Raw genomic sequence first — 23,968 nt, 5'->3', positions numbered from 1 at the left:
TACTCTTCAGCTCAAGGCGAGCATTCTACTGCTTGAGCCACAGAGCCACTTCCAGTTTTCTAGTGGTTTTTTGGAGATAAGAGTCTCACAGACTTTCCCGCCTGCGCTGGCTTTGAACCGAGATCCTCAGATCTCAGCCTCCTGAGTAGCTAGGATTACAGGCGTGAGCCACCGGTGCCCAGCTAGCCCATGCGTTTTATACATGTTTCTGTCCTCTCAAAAGGTAGGCTTTTCCCCCAGTAGTCCTTCCCACCAGGGGCCCAACTCAGACATAATGGCCAATCATTACGTATTTATTCATGCCCTCAGCTACAACAGACTGAGTGCACATTTATCCTCAGAGCACACAGGTGTATTCACTGTAAGAAAAATTGAGTGATGGAAAGCCAAACATATTCTGGGTCTGTTCTCAGTTCCTGTCTCTTGGAGTCTTCAGTGATTAGGGGAATATTGCTAGCTCCAAAACCCTCCATATAGATGGATATATGCTTGCATGCATGTATGACTACATGGATGGATGGATGGATGGATGGGTTTATGGGCAAATACATAGATAAGTAGCTATAGTGATAATATCCATCAGTTTCTTGGACACCTCTCCATGGATGGCCCATATGGACCTTCAACTCATCATGTCCAAAATGGAACCCATTACTTTTACCTTTGAAAAACCAATGGTTCTCATCTATGTGGGGAAACATGAGAAGTGCAGTAAGTTATAAGGTCTTGTTGATTCTACCTTCTAACTATCTCATAAAACAGCCCAATCCTTTCCTGACCATTCTCCCACCATTAAACAAAATCATTGTCATCTTTTCATAACTAGCCTACTTTGACTGCTTCTTCCCTTCTAGTCTCTCTCATCCTAACTCCTCCTCTACACTGTTACCAAAGTAATCTTTTAAGACTCTAACCTGTTGTGTCCTCCCCTTCTTAGAATCCTTCCCTGGCCTTTTAGCCTCCAGGATCAAGTCCAGACTCCTTCATTCAGTTTGACTGACCACAGATTGTAACAGACATAGCCTCCTTTCTTATGGGTTCATTCCCTGCTCTGCACCACTCTGGCCACCCTGAATTCTGTGTGGTTTCTTGATTAAGCTTTGATTTCACTCATCCTTTAAGGCCTGGAAATGCCCATCAGGAAATGGTTTATGGAGGATGGCTTAGCTAGCCCCTCCATAGGGTGGTCTGCATCCATGAGCAATGGTATTGATGTGGGCAGCACCAGCATGGGAAATAGGTGAGATCCTGCTCTGTAGGAAAAAAAATCATACTCAAAATGTTAGGCACTAAAAAGGAGGCTCCCCTCGATGGGACAGCAAGAGATGAAGGCCACACATACCTTCCTAGCTAGAAGCAGGGAAAACTGTTGCCACATACCTGGTGCCCAACTACTCAACTACTGAGCAAACTAATGGATCATCCTCATCATATGCCAGCCTTATACACAGGCCCTCCCCTTTTGACCATCCAACCCAGAGCGGAGAGAGATAACAAATAGAATTCTATCCCTCTAGGCCTGTCCTTTTGCATAATTCCAGATGGCACCATAGACACTGAATATTCAAAATATAATATCATCATGGCTTCCCTGTATGCTCTAGGCAGGTAAGTGTTAGGATAACCAGTTCTAGAAGCTCTGTGAAGTGACATAGCACAGCCCAGGGGTATGCAGAGTTGGCAAAGGAAGTACATATGTTAGATACATGGCTGAGTCTAGAAGAATGCTCCTTGCCCTGAACAGCTGAGCAGAGGGAGTCCAAATGGCTGCATACAATGGCTTTCTAACCTGCTGGGATCTCAAGCCTTGCTCTGGATCCTTCACACATACCTGGAACTGCACCAGCACAGCAGAAAACCTTCCCAGCCAGGAAATCCTTTCTCTCTCCAAAGAGAAGCAGCTGGAGGCAGGGCCTACTGTCCTGTGAGGTAGGCATTTGCCCCTCAGCATCATCTGTCCAGAAAGCACCCTGTGAACTCACAAATCTCTTTGTGTAACTGACATTATTCAGCAGTTAGGTCTCCCTGAATTTTGTCAGTTCCCAGACCTACATGTTTAAATGCCTCACCTTTGGCCCTCTAGGAGGGGAAGAATGGGTCAGGGGCAGCTGGACCAAAACTTGTAAGGAATCTTTATACCTAGAAGATTATGTGTTCAGAAAAGTGAAAACTGAAAAACCCGATCTACTCAGTAAGGAGAGACAAAAGGGAGAGAGTTAAGAAAGAGATTGAAACCTTTTTACTTAAAACATCTATTGTATACCCTAGTACCATATTAGGTACTCACATTTGTCATTCCATGTAATCCTTAAATAGCCCCATGTGGTAACCCCTTTTACAGATGATGAAACTGAGACTTTGAGCTTATATGACAGTTCTGGGTGAACCAGAATTCCATCATATCTAGCCCACCAACTTCAATGCCTTTACGCTTTACTATGACAGGATCCTTCTGGTTATGTAAGGATTTAGCTACACATCTCTGAACTTCAGGGAAAGAGTTGTATTATGATACAAAATTGAGAGTCATTGAGGAATAGGAGACAACCAATGCCCAGGGCATAGACAGACAGGACAGCTGAGAACAGAGTCAAGGGCTTAAGATAGAGTCCCACAGAGCTCTGACATTCCATGCTCAAGAGGCCTGTGCCTACAAAGGAAGCAAACAAGGAGCAGCAAAGAGATCCAGAAGGAGCCTGGTACTTGAAAGCGAGGGTTCAGAAAGCTTACGTGGCTAGGTCCAGTACAGCGGAAGGATCAAGGAAAACAGCAATTTGCTCTTTGGATTTTTTGACATGAGAATCACCTTGACCTTATGGAGAATCTTTCTGTAGTGGAAGGGAACACTTCATACAGTAGATGCAATGTGAACAAATGCGCTTATTTCAGTGAAATTTGCTACGAAGGAGAAAGCCCAAATGGCAGCTTGCAAGGGAATGAAAATTAATGAAGTTTGTTTTCTTGAAATGTGTATGTGTGTGTGTGGTGGGTGTCTGTGTACACACACGTGCGCATACACCAGCCAGTACTAGGGCTTGAACTCAGGGACTGGACATTGTCATTTAGCATTTTTGCTCAAGTCTAGCATTCTACCACTTGAGCCACAGTTCCCCTTCCAGCTTTTTGATGGCTAACTGCAGATAAGAGTCTCATAGACTTTCCTGCTTTGGCTGACTTTGGATCAAAAGTCTTCAAAACTCAGCCGCTTGAGTAGCTAGGATTATAAGCATGAGCCACCAGATTGTTTCTCTGAATAACTGAAAGAAATATTTGGAGACCCCTTCCCACATTTCACCTATCCTTTAAATTTTCTGAGACCCAGTGAAGAGAATTAATTGATGGCAAACACTCAGGCCTTCCCAATATGCAAACCTCTCCACTGGGTTCTACCAGCTAGTTAAGGGGAAGGAATTTTCCTTTGATTTTTCCCATACCCTCTGCTCCCCTCTCCTCTTCCAAATCTCATTAGGAAGTCAAATTAAGAAGACTACATGCAGCCAAGTTTTATTTTTCAGAAACAGTCCCACCCCTCCTCCTAGCACCCACGGATTGAGGTTAATGGGATTCCAGGCCCCCTCGGCCCACTGGAAAGCCAGGGTGACCTACTTTTCGAGGTCCTGCCCGTTGAAACTGACTTGTTTTTCAATGATCTCCATCTTTATCCCCAGCACCACTTCTCAAAGGACAGCCATGAATGAACAAATTAGTAGCCGACTTGTTTAGCTCAATAAATCAAGCTGTAGCTCCGACAGTCCAGCCTGCAGGTAAAGACAGGAAAGACAAATTCTCAGCAAAACCCACATCCTTCACCAGTTCCTTCAGCACCTAAGTGGAAAATGCCCAGGTTTCCTGCAAATCAATTCTGAATTTCTGTTACTCAGGTCCTCTAGTGTAGTCTAACTGCTAAGACTTACTGGAACTTTTAAGGATAATCATTCTGTCTTACAATGAATCCTGAAAAGAACCACAGACCACCCTTAAATTATTCCTACCCACTGTGCTTAGTTAACATGTGATAGACAAATGGTTGTGTTTGTGAGGACAGTGGAATAGAGACATGGTCACCTTCTCCAGAATTCCAAAGCCACAGCTCCTCAGGAGATCAGAGGCATCTTTCTCTTAAATCAGAGCTGGAAGTTCCCAGCACTTGCCCAGGTACATAGATGTACTCAGGACCATAACAAAGACATATCTTGGACTGGAGGCGCAGGTGGATCAAAGATCCCTGTGGACCTACAGTACTAGACACATCCTGATTCACGTTTTCCAACATTACAGGCACCTCACCCAAACCTTTCCCCACCAACCAGAACTTAAGGTCAGTGAATGACTTGGGCGCTCCCTTGTGGCTGAATTGAGTTTCTGCAACTTCAAAAAATGGTTTATTCAGAGAAAAAGAGAAACAGAAAGCAACCTGTGAATAGTTTAGGAAAACCCCACCAGAGTCTCCCTGGCGTGGATCTATCATTTAAACAGAAAGAATAAATCTTCAGGCGGAGCTTAAACATCCTTTCTACCACTTTGCTTCTGTGGGGTTTTGAGTTTTGCCTGGAAAAGTAGCATGAGAAGCAATGAGCCTTTACCAAATCCCATGGCTTGCCAGCCACAAGCAGCATTTTCCCCACAGTAAAATTGTGGGGTATGTACGATGTCCTCACTTTTCAGATTAGTAAATGCCAAGAACAGTGAAATAAAAGCTCCTGTCACACAGGTATTAAATGGCTGAACCAAAACTCAAGACACTGGCTCTGTCCCAGTATCCTGCATTTCTCCCCTACACCCTGCCCACTGCCTCACTGGGTATAAAAGGAAACATTTCTACATGTCCTCATTTATATTTTTAATTTTTCTGATATGATTTGCCTGTTTATAACCTCATTGGGATTGTCGACTTTTTCTTAATGTTTTCGAATACCTGTATAGATACTCTTTAGTTACACTTGACCAAGATATTTTTTGCTAACACCTGACAATTTTTCTACAGTGTAGATGTAAGTTGAGCTCCCTTGACCTAAGTGCTTGAGACTAGAGTGCTGTGGTTTGTATCTTCAGTATCCCCCAAAGATCCCTATGGTAAAGGCCTGGTTGCCAGCCTGTGGACCTGTAAGAGGTGGTAGAACCTTTAGAAGATGGGAGGCCTTACTGGAAGGTTAGACCCTCAGAAGTATGCTCCTAGGGGATATTGGACCTAGCCTCTTTTTTTCTGTTTCTTGGATTCCATGAGGTGAGCATCTTCCTCTGTCCTGCGCTCCTGCCATGATTCTCTGTGCTTGCATAGGCCCAAAGCAACAGGGCCAGGAAGCCAGGGCTAAAACCTTGAAAGTTATTTATCATAGTTATTTTGAAACTGTGACGGACCGACTAACACAAGAGGTGTTTGGGAATTCTGGGTTTAGTTGTCTGTTTTGTCAGTTGTGGATCTTGAACTCGGCCTGGGCTCTGTCCCTGGGCCTTTTTATACTCAAGGCTGGTGCTGCTCTAGCACTTGAGCCACAGCACCACTTCCAGTTTTGGAGTAGTTAATTAGAAGAGTCTCAAGGGAACTTTTCTGCCCTGGCTGGCTTCGAATTGCCATCCTCAGATCTCAGCCTCCTGAGAAGCTAGGATTACAGGTGTGAGCCACTGGCACCCAGCTATTTCTGAAAATTTTATGCCTCATATATATTTCATATGAATCCACAAGGACTTTTATTCAAGTTCTTTTGTGTACTGGTACTGTGGTTTGAATTCAGGGCCGCTTGCTTTCACTTGAATCTCTAGCTCATAACTGGTGCTCTATTGAGCCACATCCAGACTAGCATTTTGCTTTGGAAACTGAGTGTCATAGACTTTTCTGCCTAGACTGATTTTACACCTCATTCCTCTTGTCTCAGCCTCCTCAATAGCAAGGATTATAACCGTGAGCCACCAGTGCCAGAGTTATGCAATATTTTTAATGCACCTACATTTTGCCTCTTCTATGATGTCTGGGTGAAGATTTCCACTTGTGGTATCCAGTTGATGCTCAAAAAGTTTAAGATGTTGGATTTATCCATTAGGGATATTATTATGTGGTTTTTTATGTATATGTTTTAACTGTATTTATAATCTGGGGTGTGTGTGTGTGAGTGTGTGTGTGTTACTGAAGCTTGAACTAAAAGCCTACACTCTTTTGGCTTTTTCACTCAAGGCTGAGTGAGCCACCCCTTCAGTCATTCCTCTACTTCTGGCTTTTGCTGGATAATTAGAGATGTGAGTCTCCTAGACTTTTCTGCCTTAAGTAGCTATATCTGGATGTTTTCTATTTGATTCTAGCTTTATTGTTTTGTGTATGACATCAGATGAGTCTGATATTTTCTTCATTTCTAGTGTAATTAATTTAGACCAACCTCATTTAGTTTCACTAACTTGGGCATACTATTTTGTGTAAGCCCTCACTTGTAGTTTCTGAAGTCTTCAATTTGTGCCATGGACTTACATTTCTGTTTTAACTTGTATATCATACTATTTTGACTACCATGCTTTATCATATATTCTAGTATGTGTTGTGGCTAGATCAACTCTCCTCGCTTGAAAACTGATTCAAATTTAAGTTGCAAGTGGAATAAAATGAAACCAAATTAGCAACACATCTTGGAAGACGTGGCATATAAAAATGCATAAATAAGAACTTTTCTTATAGTTTGAGCAAACTGAAGAACTCCAGTCCTATCTAGCATTTCCTAAAGAAAGTTAGTTTAATAGAATTTTTATTAAAAAATAAAAGTATTTGATTTTAATTAAATTTGGAGCTAAAGAAAGTATAAGAGCTCTACATTCATTTCCTTAGATTAATTCATTTACTTTTTAGATATTTGAAGAGGACACATTGCAAGCCTTAGCATGGCCCATATTCCATTGGTAGAAAAAGGAGAAGACAGACATTAAACAAGAAGTTCCTAGGATTCTGGGTACCAATGGGCTCACACCTGTTATCCTAGCTACTCAAGAGGCTGAGATCTGAGGATCACAGTTCAAAGCCAGCCCAGGAAGGAAAGTCCATGAGACTCTTATCTCCAGTTAACCAGCAAGAAGCCAGAAGTGGAGCTGTGTTTCAAGTGGTGGAATGCCAGCCTTGAGTGGTAAAGCTAAGGGACAGCACAGAGGCTCTGAGTTCAAACCCCAGTACTAACAACAAAAAAAGTAGTAGTGGTGATGGTGGTGGTAGTTGCTGAGGATGTGGTTGTTGTTGATGTTGTTGTTGCTGCTGCTGCAAGAAAAGGATGTGCTCAAATGCTATGTGAAGGTAGAATAAGTGACCTAAGCTATGTGAGGAAGTCAGGAAACACTTCTTGCAGGAAGCATTACATCAGCTGGGGGTCAGGGAGAAATTCTCTAGTTCAGGATAAGAGAAAGGATGAAGGCCTGCCTAAAGATTCTACAAACTGCTCCCTAGACCTTAGAGGTTCAAAGTTGCCTTGCCACCCATCACTGGGTCAGGCATTTTTTGCTGTTCCTTTGCCCCTGGAAACCTTTACCAGGCTCTGGAGTTCACCTCTCTGGTGCTACAGACTTGGCTGTAACATATTGGTCCAAATGGGTTTACTGAGAATGGTTTCCACAAGGCTTGTTCTCAAATGGTTATGTCATGAACTAGACAAAGGTCAGGATGATTTGATGAGGTGGAATTGCGTTGGTTTCTCAAGTTCCTCAGTAGAGATGTTTTTGTCGCCTTATGTTGTCACTGTGAAATAGTGTCACCCATAAGGTATAGGTATAAGGTAGAGGATGTGATTGACTAACCTGGCCCAGAATCACAACTTATGGAAAAAGGAAGGCAATGGAGGGTGCCATTGTTCTCTGGCAATGGAAGAGGTCTGCGTCTAAGGGAGTGCTTTTCTGAGGGTTAAGGCAAGCTGGGAAATAAAAGCAGCCCTGCTGGATGTTCTTGCCTGACAGGTGAGACAGGCCTGGGCCACGTTTCACGAGTCTATCCATGAGCAGTGCCACAGCTCCAAGACTGCAATCTTTTCAGAACCTGGCCCTTAAAGAAGCCGCTGAACACTGGCCTACATTCCAAAAAAGTGCACACACGGGAACAGGAAAGAAAATCTCCCAACCTATGGCAGGCTAAATTGAATAACAGACTGTGTTGGCGTGGCAATTCAGCAGTTTGTAAAGTCTTCCTTAAAAAGCATCTGATGTACCCTGGTGTAGGTATTGTTAGATGGAGACAATGAGACTCACAGAATGAAACAATGCTCAAGATCTGCAGCTAGGAAGGAGTACAAGTTGCCATCAGAATTCCATCTGTTCAGTCAGCCCATTGGGGGCACTGGGATGCAGCTGTGAGAGCTGAGTTCCAGCCCTCAATGAGCTCCCAGCCTAGCAGGGTACGCAGAACAGGGAGGAAGCAGTTACAGTCACTGGCTACAGCAACCTGCAGTGTGTGACAGACCAAGGGCTCTTGCCAGCAGGTCAGAAAGGCAGCACGTGAGCTGAGGCTTGAAGAATGAGTAGAAAAGTGATTATTGGTGCACTTGAAGTACATAATGGTCACTTGCAGGGATATTTGTCCCCCGCCCCCATGTCCCTAAACCTAGTAAGTCCCAGGAGTTACCAAGGTTGCTGGTCCAAGGGCCAAAATTTCCATCACACTTCTCTTCGCTGGCCTGCCCAGCTGGACCCAGGAAACTTCTGGAAAACCTGCTGGTCCTCCTCTTCCCTCCTGAAGGCTCTTGTGGACCTGCTGGTGCCCACGCCAGACTCCTCCTCCACTCTGTGCAGGCTGCATTGTGAGGTCTACTGAGGAAAGCCTCTCCTTCCCTCTCCTTGGCCATCTCTACCCAACCCTACCATGCGGCTGTCAATCACAGCAGAGCTAAGGACCCTTTGTCTAAAGTGCTTGGGACACAGGTGGCTCCAATTTCCCATTCCTTTGGATTTTGTAGTATTTGCATATTCATAATATGCTATCTTTGGAATTAAGCCCTATTCTGAGCATGAAACTCCACTGTTTCATACGAACATTATAACAGCCTGTAATTTTTGTACAGTATTTTTAAAAACAATTTTGTGCCTAAATGAAGTTTCATGGTGTGGGACTTTTTCCACTTGTGGCATCAGAATGTTTTGGAATTTGGAGCCTTTCAGATTTTGAATTTTCAAAATAGGATTGTGCAACCTATAATAGTAAAAAGAATACAGATGCCATTCATTGGCATCTGTAATTCTTTAGAGCAGACACACTTGATCCCCATTTTAGAGATTTGGAACACTGAGCTACAGAAAGGTTTAGTCATTTGTCCAAGAATGCACACAGGTGGTACCAGGACCCACTCCACAGCTTTCCCTCCTCTTCTGCTTACTGTTTGGTCCCATCTTCCAACAGAACCCAATGATGTAGTTCACGGGACTGGGCAGGTTAGGACAACAGAAGCAACTGGTCCAGATAGAAGGCACAGGCATTCCCAAACAGCTGAGCAGGGCAGCTGCCAGCTGGACTGAACAGGCCAGTTGGTCCGCAGCCGAGGGTTCCCCATAATTAGCAGCCTGGGGTATAGAATCATGCTGAGCTGCCTTTAAGCTGCAGCCCTTCTTACTTGTGTCTCCAAGTTCACTCATATCTCTGTGCCCTCTCATTGCCTCTACACAAAACATGTTACTTCTGCCCACGGGATTGTCATGGAATAACACAGGATGGCCACTAAGAGTGTGTTGAGTGACTAGGGCTCTTCTTTTCCCAGCCTCTTTGGTGGACCATCACTGTATAGCTCATGCAGCTGACTACTCCTGAGCCCTGCTCTCAACACAAGGAGATGGAGGGCAAGGAGGAGCAGCCTTGTAGTTGTAGACTTGGAAAGTCATTCCAAGCAGCTGGAGCTGGTCAGCCAAAGGTGAACCAGCTGTGAGTCAGTGAGTGCACCCTCATCCCAGGCAGGGCCTTGCCACAGGTAGCCTCTCGGGGGGTGGAGGGGGGGGGAAGGGGAGAACGGACAGAGGCAAGAGAGGATCTCCGTATGAGGCACAAATGCTCAAGAGTCAAAGGGGCCAAGAGAATTTAGAAGTTGATGGAAAGAACACTGACCTTGAACTAATATGTGCTTGAGTTATGGTTTCTGTTTTGCAATTTAACTTTGTATTATATGACCCTCCTGAGCACCTCGCCTCATCCCCCCTATATATTTTAATCAACAATCCATAACTGTTATAGATTAAATGGGAATGTGTAAGTGAAGGCTTGGTACATTGTTAGGCATTTTTATCGTATAGTTCATCTCCCATTCGACACAGCTGGGAGCACACAGAGCACATGTATTTGTTCATTCACTTTTTCAAAACTATTTGCAGAGCCAGACACCAGTGGCTCACCTCCTGTAATCAATGCTAGCTACTTAGGAGGGGCAGAATCCAGAAGATTACACTTTGAAGCCAGCCTGGGCAGAAAAGTCTTCAAAATTCCATTTCCAAAAGAAGGCAAAAAGCTACACTGGAGGTGTGGCTTCAGTGGTAGAGCACCAGCTAAGCAAACAAGTTCAGTGAGCGTGTGAGGCCCCACCACTACCAGTATGATATGTATTAGGTAAGTATATGTGTATACATATACATATTTACATATAAATGTATTCTATGTATGTATACATGTATATATGTGTGTGTATATATATATATATATATATATATATATATATATATATATATATATTCTGAGTATTCCCTGTTCTAGACACTGGGAATAAAGCCATGCATGAAGTACACAAAAAACCTGCTTTCCAGAGCTTACACTCCAGTGAGAGATGCTCAGTAAACAGCTAAACAAAGCAGTAATACCAATGCAGTGGCAACACTAAAAAAGAACAGAGTGACAGCACAGGGCTCTCCTCATGTTTGTCCCACTGAAGAGAGGAGAGAAATGAGTGTAGACAGCAATGGCTGGTTTACTGCCTCCTCTCTGCCCCTCATCCTCCATCCCCATCTGGGCAGATGGCTCCCAACTATGTACCCCAGCCTCCTATAATGTAAGACCTTTGTATTTGCTTTCCAGGAGAGCAGCACCCTCAGCTGAATTTTCAGTGGACAGGACACGCCACCTAATGTCCTTCCTGACCATGATGGGCCCCAGTCCCGACTGGAATGTAGGTTTATCTGCAGAGGATCTGTGCACCAAGGAGTGTGGCTGGGTCCAGAAGGTAGTGCAAGACCTGATTCCCTGGGATGCAGGCACTGACAGCGGCGTGTCCTACGAGGTAGGTGTGTGCCTGTAGTGGTACTGGCAAACTTCCCAAGCATGTTCTTGTGTCCCAGCCTGTTCTGTCCCAGAACAGGGACATAGGACAAGTCTGACTCAACACTGTCCTAAAAGAACTTAGTCCATCAGGGATGTCAAGCATGGTCTCATCAATCCACACAATGACTCTAGCTCTAGGAAGTATTACACAGTGACCAAGAGATAGGGACAAAAATCTGCTAAAAACAGAGTCACAGGTAAGCAGGGGGCAGCGTGCTACAGACCCAGACACAAAGGCAGACAGCAGCTGGGGGTTGTGTAAGACTGCGCCAGATCAAAGAGCTAAGGAGTTTATTTTGTCCTGAACAGGGCATTTTTTATATATGTTGATAGTCAGCATATCAGACCAAAATCAAAATTTGGAGCCATCAATACCAATGAACAGTCTAGAACAGGTATCAGTATGCTATGGTTTTCAAAACAGATCTAACGTATACCCTGAGTCTTTTTTCTTTTTGTTTTTTTGGTTCCAGTCGTGAGGCCTGAACTCTGGGCCTGGGCGCTGTCCCTCAGCTCTTCAGCTCAAGGCTAGTGCTCTACCACTTGAGCCACAGTGCCACTTCTGGCTTTCTTTCTTTTTGCTTATGGGGTGCTGAGGAATCTAACCCAGGGCTTCATGCATGCAAGGCAAGCGCTCTACCACTGAGCCACCTTCCCAGCCCCTGAGTCTTAGTTCTTAAAGCCAGCTAATACCTAATTTCCTATCTTCTGGGGCTGCTTTTCCACTATACTGGCTGAACTGAGTAGTGTTATCACAAATGACTCACAGAGGCCCAAATGACTCACAGAGCCTAAAATATTTGCCATCTGATCTATTATTATAAAGTTTGCTGCCTGGTGCAACAGAAAGAAGCGTGGATTTGGGCCACACCAGGTCTGCCATTTCAGAGCTGTGATGACCTCTCTAAAACTTGGCTTCTACATCTGAGCACATATGAAAGAATTATAATGCCTAGAACTATAAATTTCCAAGCACAGCACATGGCATGAGTTCTATAAATATAGCTACACTTGCTAAGTTGCCATCCGAGTGAGGCTTTGGGATCAATCTCCAGCACTACAAGAACAACAAAAAGCATATCAGTTTGTGTTTTGATCCATATAACAAATTATAGCTTTTACATTTTATTTGCCACTTTCTACATTTTTTTTTGTTTTTTTTCTGCAGTCACCAAACAAACCTACAATTCCCCAAGAGAAAATTCGGCCCCTGACCAGTCTGGACCATCCTCAGAGTCCTTTCTACGATCCAGAGGGCGGGTCAATCACTCAAGTAGCCAGAGTTGTCATCGAGAGAATTGCTCGGAAGGTACTGGGTTCAAATCTACCCAGGAGGACTAAGAAGACTCCTTTTGCTTTAAAATCATAGGGTCCCTCACACCCTGGGATATGGAAGTCCTGACCCTCCTAGAGTTTTTAGTATGTAAACTACTTCCTAAGATGTAAATGAGCAAAAGGAACTCAGTAGTGAGGGCCACTGCTCAAAAACTGATTTGATCCAGATAAATTTCATCAGGATTCCACGTCTGCCATAACCAGAATCCCTGCCTAGACAACCTTGATTTCTTGCATTTCTTTCAGTCAGGTTGCAAATGTTGGCCCAGAACTCCCTACACATTCCCTTCTCTCTTTGGTGTGAGCCCTCCAAGTAAAATTCCTTTTACAGGGAGAACAATGCAATATTGTGCCCGACAATGTCGATGATATTGTAGCTGACCTGGCTCCAGAAGAGAAAGATGAAGGTATGCTGTTCTTTGTTGCAGGTGGCAATATAAATTGACATGATCTTTTGGGAAAGCAACCCTGCAAATACGTTAAGAACCATCAAGAGTCACAGCCTTTGATTTGATAGAGCATGTGCTTAATTTGCCCCAGGCAAATAAAACACAAGGCCAAGCCTAGTCACCAAGTATCAGGTGACAGATGCTTGCTATGACATCAGTAGGACTGATAGTAAAGATATGTTAGAAGATACATTTTAACGGTATCAGTCCTTTGAAATTACTACAAAAATGGAACTGTGTACATGGATCAAGGAGTCACGTGCCCATCTAGCAAGTGCAAGGCCCTGAGTTTAAACCCTTATGCCACCAAACGTGACCATGAAAATAGAATTCTGTAGGCTTATTCAGTCCACTTGTTTTAATGTTCACATTGGCACATGAGCAGGCACAGTGTGTTCACTTCCTCTGCAAGGACAGAGATCCAGATCTATAGTCATAAGTTACGAGAGACAGAGCCATAGTTCATAATAACAGAATTGGGAGGACTTACGGGATAAAGCATGTAAGCTTCTTAAAACAATGCTAGCTCAGCAAACATCTACTGCCCTTGCTGTTACCATGGCAACCGTGTATGAGGCCACAGGGCCTCACACTTCCTAAAATTGTCTAGGAACTTCCTACACACAGGTGGAAAGATGTCTGCCAAGGTGAGGGATGGTAACTAGTGATGAAAAGATGTATGTTAAGGAGGGAAAGGAAGAGACTGTTCCTAGGGTTCATCAACAGGATGTTGAAGTCGAATTTTTTCTGTGTATGCTAGTACTAGTGTCTCAAGTTCTTGCTCAGCTTTATTTGCTCAAGGCTGGTGTTTTAGCACTTGAGACACACTTGGAACTTCCAGGCCTTTTCTGGGTAATTGGAGGTAAGATCACTGTTCTGTCCAGGCTGGCTTTGAACCATGATCCTCAGCTCTCAGCCTTAAACAGAATCTCTTCAAGGGAGGGGGGATTGCTGCTACCACCCCTAGGCTCACAAAGGCTAGCCTAGCAGCAAGGCCTGCCTTGTCTGGGGAAAAGGCCAGCTGTGACTTCTATAGTCCCCAGTACAAACATATCAAACACTCTTTACAGATGACACCCCTGAAACCTGCATCTACTCCAATTGGTCCCCATGGTCGGCCTGCAGCTCCTCCACCTGTGACAAAGGGAAGAGGATGCGGCAGCGCATGCTGAAGGCACAACTGGACCTCAGTGTCCCTTGTCCCGACACCCAAGACTTCCAGCCGTGCATGGGCCCTGGCTGCAGTGACGAAGGTAAGAGACGAGCTGACAGCTTTGGAAGGAGGTGCGCCATCTTCCACATGGGCAGGCCAGGCCCCTGGAGGGATCAACTTGATCCAAGTTGTCAGTGAGTTCCAACTGGAAAAACCCTCCTTCTACATCACGAGGCATCTGAATACAGAATATGCTTTATCACAAGAATTTCTGAGGCTGGCCTCTTCCCTCCTCAGCCCTGGAATGAAATATATACATAAACTGCATAACCAACAAACATTAAGTCTTATAGCAAATTACAAGTAACAAGTAGCCAGCTTCTGGGCCTTAACTCCAAACCCCTTTTAAGCAGCTCATGAACAGATTGGCAGAGATTGTATCTCAATCTTTTGCCCTGAAATTGTCACTCATGGTCCCTCATTAGTATTCCACCTTAGCCTGAGTTAGGGAATGCTTCATGCTAGGACCTTCAAGCTGATTCAAAAAATTCTCCCAGTGCTCTGAGGTCAAGCTTGATCTACAGGCCTAGAATGCCTCCGTTATGATGGCTCAGATTTGGAGATTGCACAATGCTGACGGCTGCACAAAGGCCTGTTTCCCAGGACATGCCTCCTTTCTCTGCCTGGTCGGATCTGTTCTCTGGCTCTGTTCTTCCACTCTTGGAGATGGAGTGAGGCTTTTTTGGGAGGATGGGAGTGAGGCGCAGACTAGACTGGTGCACTGCAGGAAGAAAACCATTTCCAAATGGAAAATAACTGAAGAAGGCTTTCCCTACTGCAGGCCATTTCCAGCTGCAGATTGAAATGCCTATAAGGGCTGTAGTTTGTTTATTGCTTATCCTTCCAAAAAAGGACCGCTTTGGGGAGAAATAAACACTTCTATACACATACACACACACACACACACACACACACACACATATGCATATGTATATATGTGTGTATAATACATATGTATATTTCCTATGAACAAGAAGTGTGAGTGGCTGACAATGTTGAAGGCTTATTTCTTTGGGGTTGGCAAACAAAACCCTGCCATGAGATTGAGATCTTTTCTCAGAAGACAGTGCTACCTGGTTCCCCGGACTTCTTATTTTTAATACCTGGAATCTCTATCAAGTGCATTTTGCTCCCCTGTAAAGCTAGAGCCAACACTCACCATACACTGTCCTTAGGAATGACATTTTTCTGGACTGGGGAACTTGCAGCTTTACACCATAACTCAAGTATGAACTTGCACCATGCCTTTGACTTACATGTCCTTCCAAAAGAACTTTCTGCATTAATGGAGATGTTCCACATTGGTACTCTCAAAGACAGTCACTATGCAAACAGGGCTTGAGAACTTAAAACACTAATAACTGAGGTGAATGCTTTATTTACTGGTCTTAGATACAATTTAGACCATATGATTAGATGGCTTATCTTAAAATATATGCAGACCAGACTAGATTTTGTGTGCAAATAAAAACATTCTTTTACTCATCTTTTAAATGTGTTTTTCTGAAATGGAAAGTGATGCCACGTGCAGCTGGAAAAGCATTTCCTCCTAGAGAACAGTGCCTGGCTTAAAGATACAGACTTGGATGTTTGAGTCCACCAGCTAGGTCCCCCGAAGGCCAGCAGGTTCCTGTGGGTGGGAGGGTCCATTGGCATGTCCAGTGGGCACCTATCTACCCACCACTGAGCACCTGCTGGGTGCCTTGCAGATGGCTCCACTTGTACCATGTCCGAGTGGATCACCTGGTCACCCTGCAGCATCTCCTGTGGCATGGGCATGCGGTCCCGGGAGAGGTACGTGAAGCAGTTCCCGGAGGATGGCTCTGTGTGCACACTGCCCACCGAGGAGACGGAGAAGTGCACAGTCAATGAGGAGTGCTGTGAGTGAAGGGACCAGGCAGGGGCTGATGGGGGGCGGGGGAAAGGGGCGTAGATTCCCAAGGCCATCAGTGTGACTATGAACTCCCCGCCGTGCCTAGCCCCCAGCAGCTGTCTGATGACGGAGTGGGGAGAGTGGGATGAGTGCAGCGCCACCTGTGGGATGGGCATGAAGAAGCGGCACCGCATGGTCAAGATGAGCCCAGCTGATGGTTCTATGTGCAAGGCGGAGACATCCCAGGCTGAGAAGTGCATGATGCCCGAGTGCCGTGAGTGGGCGTGGGGGGTAGGCTCTGGCAGAGGACTTCAGGCCTGGTAAAAACAACAAACTCCACAGTACCCTGTATCACCACGGGGTTAGAGGCTCAACAGTACAGGAAAGCCCGGCCCACTGTCCTGTCAGGAGTAAAGTGCACTAGCACACAAAAAATACAAAATTCTAGGAATCTCAGTCCAAACACAGCCTTGAACATATCCTTTATTTCGTGACTTGGGGAAGGGTGTTCATCTAAAGTAAGTCCTACTCAGACCTTCAGTACTGTTGCAACTGGACGCTTTTATGCTAAGATTACTGACCTCATCTGAGGTTGGGCCATTACCACCAGCTAGGCGGAGGGGGATAAGAAAAGTAGCTCGAGGAACCACTTCTTCTTCCAGAAAATTGAGTCTTACTTGAACCCATGGGCAGAGCAGGGGGCAAAAAAGCAAAGGAACTATTCTCAGTGGCATATCTGGCTCTTGACCTAGACACCATCCCATGCTTGTTGTCTCCCTGGTCGGAGTGGAGCGACTGCAGTGTGAGCTGTGGGAAGGGTATGCGGACCCGGCAGCGGATGCTCAAATCTCTGGCGGAACTGGGAGACTGTAATGAGGAGCTGGAGCAGGTGGAGAAGTGCATGCTACCTGAGTGTCGTAAGTCTGGGTCCTCTCTCCTCCTAAGTTCCTCAAGTCAGGAAGATCTCCTCTTGTTCCCTACTGGCCCAGTGCTGTGACCATACTGCTAGAAAGAATATGGGGCTTGGGTCTCTAGATTGACAAAGTTATTTAAAGTCTTCAAGCTCATTACTAACTGCAAAATCCAGAAACTGCAAGTGGTTGTCAGCTTTACGTGGGAGATATACATGAAACACGCAGCCCAGGACAACTACCCTTAGTCCCTTACATCTCCACATCCTGTTATGGGTCTGTCTGAGCCTTTTAATTCTCTTCCTCCTCTCCCTGCAACCATTTTATTTTTACTCTTGACCAGAAACTGGACATTAAGTCAATGTCTTGCACTCTAGTATGAAGACAGCAAGGAAACAGCCAAGTTTTCAAAAGGTTGCTGCCCACAGAAAACCTCTGGGTCAGTAATTTTGATGATGTGAGACTAACAGTTTTTCTGGCCAGTCTTCCAAGAGAGCTCGCTTCTCTTTAGCTTGGAACAGGGCAGGCATGCCTACTTGCTTGCTATGATTTGTTTTCTGACCTCTTTTTTATTGCATATTTGCAATCTTTTCATCTTCCCTCCCCTTGTTAGTATTCAAGCTGGCTGCCTAGTTTAGATCCTAGCTCTGTCCCTGCTGGGCTGTATAACCTTCAGTAGATCACTTATCCCAGGTCCTCCATTTCCTCATCCATTAAATAGTAGGAGACACTTCCTAGGTTTGTCTGATAAAACCTAGTAACTGGCACCAAGTTTGAACACAGTACCTGTGAGGTAAAGGCCTTAACTGATAGCCTCCCTGACAGCTCCTGAGCTATTTTAGACTTAGCCAGGTGTACAGTTAATTCAGGTCATGGATTAGGGACCCAGAGCCTCCAATGGCATCAGTTACCAATTCATACAAAAGTCTTTATGTCAACAGGGCTTAATGAAAGAACATCTACTGAGTACTTTCTGGGCTGGGAACAGTAGTCCATTTAATCATCACAAGCTAATGAGAAAAATACCATCATCCCCATTCTTCAGATAAGAAAACTATCTTAGTTCACAGATAGAATAAAAGGCTGAAAACTGTTAAAATGACTTCCTAGATCAGCCCAGCCTCTGGCTTTGCAAATAGCAGCGAGTTTGGAATCACTTCCCTCTTATGTCAACATCCCAACAATCAGATCAATGTATTATTTCCCCTTCACATGTGTGAGGTGCCAGCTTAGTGAGAATTTGTGCAATCTAGTGCCAGGATAAGCTATAAACTCCTCATCATCCCCTTTCCTACTGAATTTCCTATTTCTGGCTTTTGTGATTCTCTCACAAACTGCCACATATCAGACACAAAATGACAGAAGCCCAGAGCCCTTGACATTGTAATATGCCTGTTAACTTTTCTCCAAAGGTCACACAGCACAAGGCCTGGTAGATTTGCTCTGAATATCTCAGGTCAACAGACAGTGGGAGGCTGGTCTTTGCCACCGAAAGCTGAGTGGTCAGTGTTTAGAGCTCAGAGAAGCTCTGAGCACACTTCAAAGGCATTAGAAATGCCTTCTTCAGTGGAGAAGTTGTAGAGAAAGAATTCAGGTCAAGACCTGGCACCAGTTCTGCCTCTGCTGTTTACTGTGTGGCCTGGATGCCATCATTCTGCCTCTTAGACCTCGTTCCTTATCAAAATGCTTACAACAGGTAGCTGTTCTAAGCAAATGACATTATCTTGTTTTAGTCCTGAGATACACTCATGCTCATCCGTGTCTTGCCAGCCATTGACTGTGAACTCACCGAGTGGTCCCAGTGGTCAGAATGTAACAAGTCATGTGGGAAAGGTCACATGATTCGAACCCGTATGATCCAAATGGAACCTCAATTCGGAGGTGCACCCTGTCCAGAGACTGTACAGAGAAAGAAATGCCGCATCCGGAAGTGCCTTAGAAATCCATCCATCCAGAAGCTACGCTGGAGGGAGGCCCGAGAGAGCCGGCGGAGCGAGCAGCTGAGGGAGGAGTCCGATGGGGAGCAGTTCCCAGGTAAGGCTGCCTTGCAGACCTGCACCAGGCTCAGTAAAAAAAAGGAGTAGGGATATGGTCTTCAGACCCCAGTTTGATTCTTCACATACAAGACTTTAAGAAAGCATAATTTATAAAGAAGATAATGGGAGGAGGTTCTTTATCAAAGAAACGTTAAGAGAACAAAATTACCTGCCAAAAGTATAAATTTTCAAACAAAATTGTCTAATTCCTTTCCTTATTTTACATCTGTAAAAACCAGAAGTCTTGCTTAACCTTGCTCAAAATCAGTTATGACTTTCTAGTCTCATCCACCCTTTGCAAAAGGAGGTTATAAATGGCATGGATAGGTCAGAATCACTTAGAGGATGTTATTGGGAACCTCTCAAAGTATCCATTTTAGGGGTGTGGCTCTGACAAGACAGCGCTGGCATATATGGCTTCAGTGTTAGCACAAAGTTTACCAACGTTATCTGCCTTGACCTTACTTCTTCATACATGGAACCAACCTGGAAAATCAGTCATTACTGTACCAATAAAACAGAGCAAGTGCAAAAGGACCTGTGGAATGAGTGTCTTACAGTACCTACAGTTTAAGAAGGACTGGAGCAGGTAAAATTAGACTGTAGGGAGTTTTCCAGCAAGCAAAATATAATCTACCTAGCAGAAATACACAAGGCACAGAAATGCCAAATAGCGTATGTACAAACAGATGAAATGGAGCAGAGACAAGAAAGGGAGGAGAGACCAAACCATAAAGGCCACAGGGGCCTACTGAGGATCTTGAGCCCGATTCTGTGAAGGTCTTAGGCCAATAGACCTATGCTGAGTGGTTTGAAGAAGAGAGGAACAGGATAGTTTTGTTTAGGACCAGAAAGGTTCCGGTCCTATTAAAAAATTAAAATGGAATCCCTACTTAAGGCTACACTGCTGATTAAACTGACCTAAGCCTACACTGCTGATTAAACTGACCTAAGCCAAGAGTGCAATGGCATAGGCAAATAAATACAATTCGAAGGTGCAGGGTTACATCTTAGTTACAGACCTTAGGATGGTCTTTAGATTCCCAAAAGGGTTTTGTTTGTTTGTTTTTTAAAGGCAACCGTGTAACAGGTTTAGTTGTAGTTGTTTCTGGTCTGTTGTTTTGATTGTGAACTCATCAGAGCTAGCTTTGCTGGTGCTCTGCCACTTGTGCCATGCCTCCAGACAGATGTTTTGGGAGCTATTTTGGAAATGGGAGTTTGACACACTTTCAAACCCTAGTCCTCTAGATCTCAGCCTCCTGAGTAGCTAGCACTACAGTCATAAGCCACTAGCATGGCTTAAATTTTTCATTATTTTTTAAAGCATAGCTCAAATTACTCCCTTTTACCTCAACTAAGGATGATGAGAGAAAGGAACAGATGTGAAAAGCTACCCAGCAGTTCACTATTCTTTGTTGCAAGGCACAATGGCTCAAGCCTGTATTCCTAGCTACTTGGGAGGTAGAGAAGGCAAGCCCAAGTTAAAAAAAAAACACACACACAAGACTCCATCTCCACCAATGCCTGGCCACAATGACATGTCTCTGTCATGACATGTACCCAGCTACACAGAAGCACAAATAGGAGGATCACAGTCATCAAATGAGACCCTATCTCAAATACAAGTAATACAAATGGGCTGGTGACTCAAGTGGCAAGAGTATCTGCCTAGTAAGTACTAGATTGAATTCAAAACCTTATTACCAAAATCTATAGATATATGTATCAGTTGCAGGTCCCCAACCAGTGCAGGGATCCCTTAAGGCCAACTCTATGCCAAGTATAGCTTCTCCATGAGACTATAGTGTGGCAGATACCTAATGCACAGACCTAAACACAACAGGTTCTCAACGGAAACACACAACTACCTCTGGTAGGCTATCCAAAATCACACACACAATTATGGAATGGACTAAGGTTTTCTCATACCATGTGTCTGCTCATGTTCCAGTGGCAACGATAAATACCCACAGCTAATTTTAAAATGCAGAGAAATAGACTGGCCCTTGACAAAAAAACTGCCAAGTACTAAGGGGAGGGGGGGAGGCAGTCTACTACTACATATAAGCCAACAGACTCTGACCATGAATTATTTCAGTACATCATTACATATGGGCCCAGAGGAGAAGCCCAGACAATGTGACAATTTTGCTAGAGTTCAGCATTCCTATTCTGCTGATCCTAACCTTAACGCATGTATTTTCAGGCTGTAGGATGCGCCCATGGACAGCCTGGTCAGAATGCACCAAACTGTGTGGAGGTGGGATTCAAGAACGCTACATGACTGTGAAGAAGAGGTTCAAAAGCTCTCAGTTTTCTAGCTGCAAAGACAAGAAGGAGATCAGAGCATGCAATGTCCACCCCTGTTAGCAAGGGTCCAAATTCCCCAGGGCTGCGCTCTTCCAGATTCCACAGTCACCAATGGTTGGACTGTTTGCTTGTTTAAGATGATTTAAATTGTGTCCACTAGTTTTCATTTTGCAGTGTGGTTTGTCTCGTGGGTACCAGAGCCGTCGTGTCTGAATACTTCTTGGTGGCTAGAGGCCAAGTGAGGCTTCCTTGCCCTCAGCTGCACAACAGTGAGTAGTGTCCGTCACTTTGTAGTAAACTGAAGCTTGTCCCTGTGGAGACTCCACCTAGCCAAGCAAGACAGATTCTGGCCTCATCCACACAGAGGTCTCTGTGTCTGGGTGCAGCAAGTAGGAAACACACCCATCAGATACAGAGAACAGATTTCCTTTTCTCCTCTTTGGCCTATCCACTTTCAGAAAACTTTTCATTTAGTAAAACTTTTGTTCTCTTATGAGGTCTCCTCAGTCATAAGTTCTGAAAATTCTGAATACATTTATCTTGCCTCCAACCACTCCAAAGGAAGAAAATGATAGCTGCCTTATTCCACTGTAAGTTCTTACACTGGAGCTAAAGGGGACTGAAGATAAAAGTTTTTTCCCTAGTTCTGTTTCTGTTGCTTTATTTTTTGGTGCCATAATTCTAAGATAGGCTTATGAACCTGTTAATACAGCCATACTGGAACAGAGGCCAAGGCAGAAATTTTCTAAGCCAACCCAGCGGCCCCAAAGTCATTCCCTCACAACAAAAATATATATACATGAAAGTTACTTTTTAAGCCTAGGTGCTTGTGGCTCCTGCCTGTAATCCTATCTACTCAGGAGGCTGAAATCTGAAGACTATAGTTCAAAGCCTGCCCAGGCAGGAAAATCCATGAGACTGTTACCTCCAATGAACCATCAGAAGTGGCACTGTGGCTCAGAGTGGTAGAATGCTAATCAGTGTCCAGGCCCTGAGTTTAAGTACCCCCCAGAAAAAAATTATTTTTTAGCTATAAAATTGTAGACAGAAAAAGCATTTCAGAAACTCAGATAAAAGAATATACTTTTGTGTGGACTTCCACACCAGCACACTGGGCCTCATGGATATCCAGAAAAGGCCATGAGTTTTTGTATCCCCTGCCAAACAATCATAAAGCACACCAAATTCAGGGAGATTGACTACCAACAGTTGGTGTGAAAGAACATTTTTCTCAGTGGTAACACCATCAGCAGGGTTTGCTCACACTATAGTTTCTTTTGCAGACTTTTTTTTTTTTATTACTGCTTAATCCAAATATGTATACCATGGGCAAGATGCATACAATGCTTAGACTAAAGAGTGCATTAAACCCATCAGGTATTTCAACATATTGCTATAGCCCTGTATATATTTCAATAAAAACTAATTTAAATGTTCAGAGGGTGGGGGGTCTTATACATTTTGTCCATCTCAATCAGCTCTCACATTTTAGAGGAGCCATTATTAGCTACCTGGAGCTTTTTCCAACATTATTAATATAAGAAGAGGTTTAAATTTCCAGTTCAGGCTGGGCACCAAAGCCTCACACCCATAATCCTAGAGACTCAGGAGGCTGACATCTGAGGATCACAGTTCGAAGCCAGCCTGGGCAAGAAATTCCATGAGACTCTTATCTCTGAGAAACTACTTAAAAGCCAGAAATGACACTGTTGGCTCAAGTGGTAGAGTGCTCACCTTGAGTCAAAGAAGCTCACAGACAGCACCCACACCCACAGTTCAAGCCCCAAGACTGACCAAAAAAAAAATCATCTGATATAGGATCTGCCTGTTTTGTAACATCACGCAAGCTATCTTGATGCATAACATTCTTAACTCATAAAAATCAATGATGGTTATTCCTAAATAACTCTGGGCTTCTCAGTGTCTCATGTTCTCACTTGTTCCAGTCAGGTACCTTTTTTTAAAAAATGAACATTACTTGTACAAGAAGGGTTTCGTTTGTTAAATTTCCAAATGATTAAACTCACCCCATCACTCTCCTTTTCCTCCCTCCCACTTCTTAAAACAATGCCAACAGGTTTCATTGTTATATTTCATACATGCAAATAAACTACTTTGACTATATTCATCCTCATTCAAATTGGGTACATTTTTAATCCTGATATAGTAGGCTTAAAACCAGAATACAAGTTAATGTCTGAGAATGGGTGACATAACTCTCCTCAGATGAGTGTTATTTTTTTTGTTTGCAATGGGGAATTCTGAAGTGTCAAATCTCTTTCTTACCAAAGTCTTATGGTAGGTGGTTTATTGTCTTTCTGGCTAACCAATCATTTTGGAAATAAAGACTTTTTACTACAAAAATGCAATCTGTTTGGAGTTCCACTTGAGATAATGAAAGACTGCCATATAAAGAACAGCTTATAAATGTATATATTTTTTATCAATGCCAAACCATTGTAATCTAATTTGTACCCACCTTTGAAGATAGCAGTAAAAGTTCAGAGATGTAGTTCCCAATCAGATATTGGGCCAGTTACTTACCTGTCATCTTGCCAGTGCATTTAAAGGAAATCTGTAGCAAATAAGAATAAAA

General features: G+C 44.0%; 1 protein-coding gene across 1 annotated transcript in view; it reads left to right on the top strand.

The window, feature by feature from the left end:
• LOC138834095 (spondin-1) overlaps positions 1–22,015 on the top strand; it is a 270,957-nt gene extending 248,942 nt beyond the window's left edge. The window contains exons 8-16 of the mRNA XM_070032849.1: positions 11,003–11,204; positions 12,414–12,554; positions 12,912–12,987; positions 14,100–14,282; positions 15,952–16,122; positions 16,222–16,389; positions 16,868–17,032; positions 18,797–19,060; positions 21,269–22,015. Coding sequence (XP_069888950.1) covers positions 11,003–11,204; positions 12,414–12,554; positions 12,912–12,987; positions 14,100–14,282; positions 15,952–16,122; positions 16,222–16,389; positions 16,868–17,032; positions 18,797–19,060; positions 21,269–21,432 — 1,534 coding nt within the window. The 3' untranslated portion in view covers positions 21,433–22,015. The remainder of the gene's footprint in view (positions 1–11,002; positions 11,205–12,413; positions 12,555–12,911; positions 12,988–14,099; positions 14,283–15,951; positions 16,123–16,221; positions 16,390–16,867; positions 17,033–18,796; positions 19,061–21,268) is intronic.
• Positions 22,016–23,968: the final 1,953 nt, after the last annotated feature.

This window comes from Dipodomys merriami, unplaced genomic scaffold (genome assembly GCF_024711535.1).
Source record: "Dipodomys merriami isolate MVZ:Mamm:240054 unplaced genomic scaffold, mDipMer1.0.p SCAF_21, whole genome shotgun sequence".
Taxonomy (NCBI): domain Eukaryota; kingdom Metazoa; phylum Chordata; class Mammalia; order Rodentia; family Heteromyidae; genus Dipodomys; species Dipodomys merriami.
This window is presented reverse-complemented; position numbering and strand designations above follow the sequence as displayed.